At 43.3% G+C, this 4,297-nt stretch overlaps 1 protein-coding gene across 1 annotated transcript; it reads left to right on the top strand.

Moving 5' to 3' along the window:
* Positions 1-3,294: 3,294 nt before the first annotated feature.
* Positions 3,295-4,087, top strand: NXPH2 (neurexophilin 2; the record flags this gene model as incomplete). The annotated part of the gene is made up of 1 exon (XM_050900339.1): positions 3,295-4,087. A coding segment is annotated over one exon (750 nt), but the record flags the coding sequence as incomplete, so codon positions are not given.
* Positions 4,088-4,297: the final 210 nt, after the last annotated feature.

The following is a 4,297-nucleotide window of genomic DNA, read 5'->3' as shown; positions in this document are numbered from 1 at the left end:
CTGAGCTGACAACTCTGTCAGCCTCTGCGTCTCGTTCCTGTAATGAAATCAGTGAAACAAGACAGCAGGAGGATGAAGCAGAGTCAAGAATTAAGGCTGTGCGAGACTGCAGAATCCTACAGTCTGCAAACTATTTCAAAGAGGAGGAGGAAAAAATTACTCAGGTTAAGTGTAAGGTACAACTTTCAACAGTGGCTAGTGATTGCTATCTAGGCCTTAAACAGGAACATTACATCCTTATAATTCAACATATTAATGATTTCGTGTTCCCATATTACGAAAGCTGTTTCGTTGCCGCATGAAATAGTCCACGTCACTGTAGCTCTGGGGACATATTTCATTATCTTATGAGTACACCTCATTCGGTGTAACACATAGATAATTAAAAGTAGTAGTAGTTTAGCACGATGCAACTCCGCAATTCCACCATCATGGTTTCGAAATAATTGTGCCCTAATACCTTACCGATGTGACAAACCCACCTGGTTTTAGCATGCATTAACGTTTCCCACCCTTCAGCCATCCCAAACGTTACACCTACATATTTCTTCTTTTTATATCAGAGCCTTCTGAAAAAAAGCAGTTCAGAAAGCAATGCTCTGCTATCTCATTTGGAGTGAGAGCCCCCTGAAGAGACATACATTGAGTATTACCAGTAACACATGACTCAATGCCCTCTAGATCTCTTCATAAAAGGAGAGAGGAGAAAAGCCAAAGAGCCATTGCACGGATTTCTATAAACATTGCAAAAGAAAAGTAGCCCAGAAGGACAATTGTGTGTGTTCCTGTGCCCTTGCCAGAGGACAGGCAGAGCTGGGTGCGGACGCAAGCAAAGTTAGAACCTCCTGTGAACCAAGCGGCTTCATTTCTATGTATTTCTCCTTAAAACTTCCAACCGCAGTTCCCTCCGGCTCAGTTGCTAACAGCAATACCAACTATAGGTGCCCACGGTTTTGAGTGGTCGTTAGCATTTTAAGGAGCAGATCATTTAGCCATGCAAACACAGAGAAAAGTTTCTGGTATTTCAGCACTGCCAGGCCCCTGGTCCCAGCTGGAATCTGGAAATGCAGCAGAAAAGCCTCTTTTTTTGTGCTTCTAGAGGCCTCAGGTCAGTTTTGGGGTGAAGGATGGGTGAACGTGTGCATCAGTTCTTGTTTCATCTGAACAGAGTCACTTCTCCGCAGCAGGGGAGTTATTTCCCTGGCAGTGGTGATGGCCAGCTGTTCTCAGCATCACCCGGCTGATTTTGAGCTTGCGAGCAGGCTTAAAAGTGGCTGAAGAACCATGCATAAACATGACATTGCTTCACCAGGAGCTTTCCATCACAGTGGAAACGATGCTTCCCCCAGCATCGTTATGACAGCGCTATTTGTGCTGGTACAGATAAGCATCTGTCACTGTTTCCATTAGAATCTCCTATTTTCCTGGGTTCATAGCTCAGCCATAAAAAACGTAGCGTAGAGGCAGAAAGTTGACATACAAGGTCTCAGGCTGAGAGTGATCATTGTCTTTTCCTCCCCCCTTTCTAATCTAAAGAAGAAAATTATGTATTTCTGCAGAGACACACCTGACCACTGCATTTGGATCCAGCCATAGATTTATTTAGCAATAGCGATGGCTGCCTTTCAACGTTCAATCTTAATTGCTGCATTAGGGATGATCAGGAAGAACATGTGATAAGTGGGTTTGGGCTCTGGTTTAGAGCCTATTGCTAGAGAACAGGCCCCAGTGAAGATTAAGGGCTTTGGAGTTTCTGATCTTTGCCAGATGATGAAATGAAAAATTGAAGATTATAGAAATAACAATTGAATATTATAGAAACTGAATACTGCTAGGAACTAAAGGCGTAGAAGACCCCTCTGGGATCAGTAGCAGAGGGAAAAGCAAGCCCAGCATGGCAGTTTCCCTAGTGAGACAGGCAACACAAAATCCCACCCCATGAATTCAGCATCAGCGCTCGGTGTTTTGACTGCTTTAGGCAAACTTCCACCCTGTAACCTCACTGTGGTTGCCTACTGGATAGCAAAAACCCCATCCTGTGCGGCAGTAACGCTGGGAGCCCACCATCCCCATCCTGGCCGTGCAAGATCGGCGCTGAAGCGAGAGCGGCATTTTGCCAGGAGGAGGCGGCGGCAGCATTTGGGGGATGAGGACAGTACAACACTGTTCTTTCTTCTTTCCGTTTTAAGCGCCTTTTCTTTCTGTTCACACATTTTGTACGAATAATTGCAGCTGAAAAAGCTTTTCTTTGTATATTAGGATGATGGTATGAGACAGTCCTGAAGAGGACAAACCCTGAAAACACATTCTCCAAAACTTACGTTCAAGCTTTAAAGGACCTAAAAAGAGAAAGCTGGATGATCATTTCTAGCTTGTTGAAACACAGGTCCTGCTTCTGACCTCTGCATTTGCAACCGGACTTCTCTCTCAGAGCATACAGGAAGAACGTACATGGGCAATGTGTCTCTACATTAAATTGGAAATCTGCTATTTACTGAGACCTGCGTGTTTGACTGAAATCTAACACCGTTCTGTCGCTACCTGAAGTAGTTATTTGCTTTCCGATTGCAGACAATTTGGCATTAGACTTAGCTTGGCCTAGTCACGTTTCTGAAAAATGATGAGCTGTGCTCTATGGCTGGGATTGCTCAGCACTTCCTGAAGGTTAGGCCTTGCTAAACACAGGCCGCTTAGCACCTGCAACCAACACACCCCAAAATACCGTTATTTTCGCCATGTCTCCAACTAAGAGCACAAATGGGCATGCTAAGTCTGGAAAAAATGGAAAAGGCAAGACCAGAAAAGACAAATGTATAATAAACATTTTAGTACACAATTACAACACCAGAAACAACTGAATAAGACAGGATTTTAAGCCTAAACTAGTTGGGAGGTTAAGTGGGGAGAAAAACAAAGGGGAATGGAAAATTCTGTGTTTCTATTTCACTCCGTCTTTTAGCAGAGGTGCCCCTTTGCTGTTCAGGTTTTCCAGCATCCTTAGGCGTATTTTCATCTAACAAATCTACGAGCAAAGGGTGTCTGCCTGCTCTCGCACATCACAGCCCTCAACCTGTCCAGAGATTTATCCATTTGCCCCAGCGGATGGCTCCCGTTGAGCTTTTTGCATCTTCTGTAAGCTATTTTGAGTAAAATCCTTGAACTTTCATAGGGTAGCAGACATAACTCATTACAGCAGTACACCTATTGGTGTAAAAATGAATATTAATGGCTCCTTTTGTATCTTGACATTTTTCTTTTCACGCTTTATATTTACAATTCTTTCTTTCTGTTTTGCAACAGGTATTTTGTGACACTAATCAAGTCGTACAAGCCACAGACTTGCTGGACTGGGAAGACAAGGATGCTGCAGAGACATTGGTTGACAACGTGGCCCACTCCAGGATCATCAATCCTTTACGCCTGTTTGTTAAGCCATCTCCAGTACTGAAACACGGCCAGGTGTCCTACTCAGACAGCATAGAAAACTTTTGGGATTGGTTGTCCAACATCACGGAGGTTCAGGAATCTCTCGCACGAACTAAACGCAGACCTATAGTAAAAACTGGGAAATTCAAGAAAATGTTTGGATGGGGCGACTTCCACTCTAACATCAAAACTGTTAAGCTGAACCTCCTGATCACAGGGAAAATCGTCGATCACGGCAATGGGACCTTCAGTGTTTATTTCCGACATAACTCCACAGGTCTGGGAAATGTTTCTGTAAGCCTGGTGCCACCTTCCAAGGTGGTTGAGTTTGAACCATCTCCACAGTCAACACTGGAGACCAAGGAATCCAAGTCCTTCAATTGCCGAATTGAGTACGAAAAAACAGACCGCGCTAAAAAAACTGCCTTGTGCAATTTCGACCCTTCAAAGATCTGCTATCAAGAGCAGACTCAAAGCCATGTCTCCTGGTTGTGTTCCAAACCATTTAAAGTTATCTGCATTTACATTGCTTTTTACAGCGTAGATTACAAACTGGTGCAAAAGGTCTGTCCTGATTATAATTACCATAGCGAGACTCCGTACTTGTCCTCTGGCTGATACAATCGTGGGTAACTGTAGAGATACAGCATCAGTCATAAAAATAAGCATTTCCATTAACCTTTTGGAGAAGAATATGTTTTCCTATCAGGTTAACAAGTCTTTAAAAACTGTAGCTGTGTTCGTGCTGTATCGTAAATAATCAAACTATTTATGTAACAATCATTTTCATTTGAGACCATCGCATTTTACCGCTCTCATCATTAATACGGGAACTACCAGGCAGACACATGACAAAAATCAAACAAAATTT

The sequence above is a fragment of the Gymnogyps californianus genome, chromosome 7 (genome assembly GCF_018139145.2).
Source record: "Gymnogyps californianus isolate 813 chromosome 7, ASM1813914v2, whole genome shotgun sequence".
Classification (NCBI taxonomy): Eukaryota; Metazoa; Chordata; class Aves; order Accipitriformes; family Cathartidae; genus Gymnogyps; species Gymnogyps californianus.
Note: the sequence above shows the minus strand (reverse complement) of the source record. Positions and strands in the feature narration are given on the sequence as shown.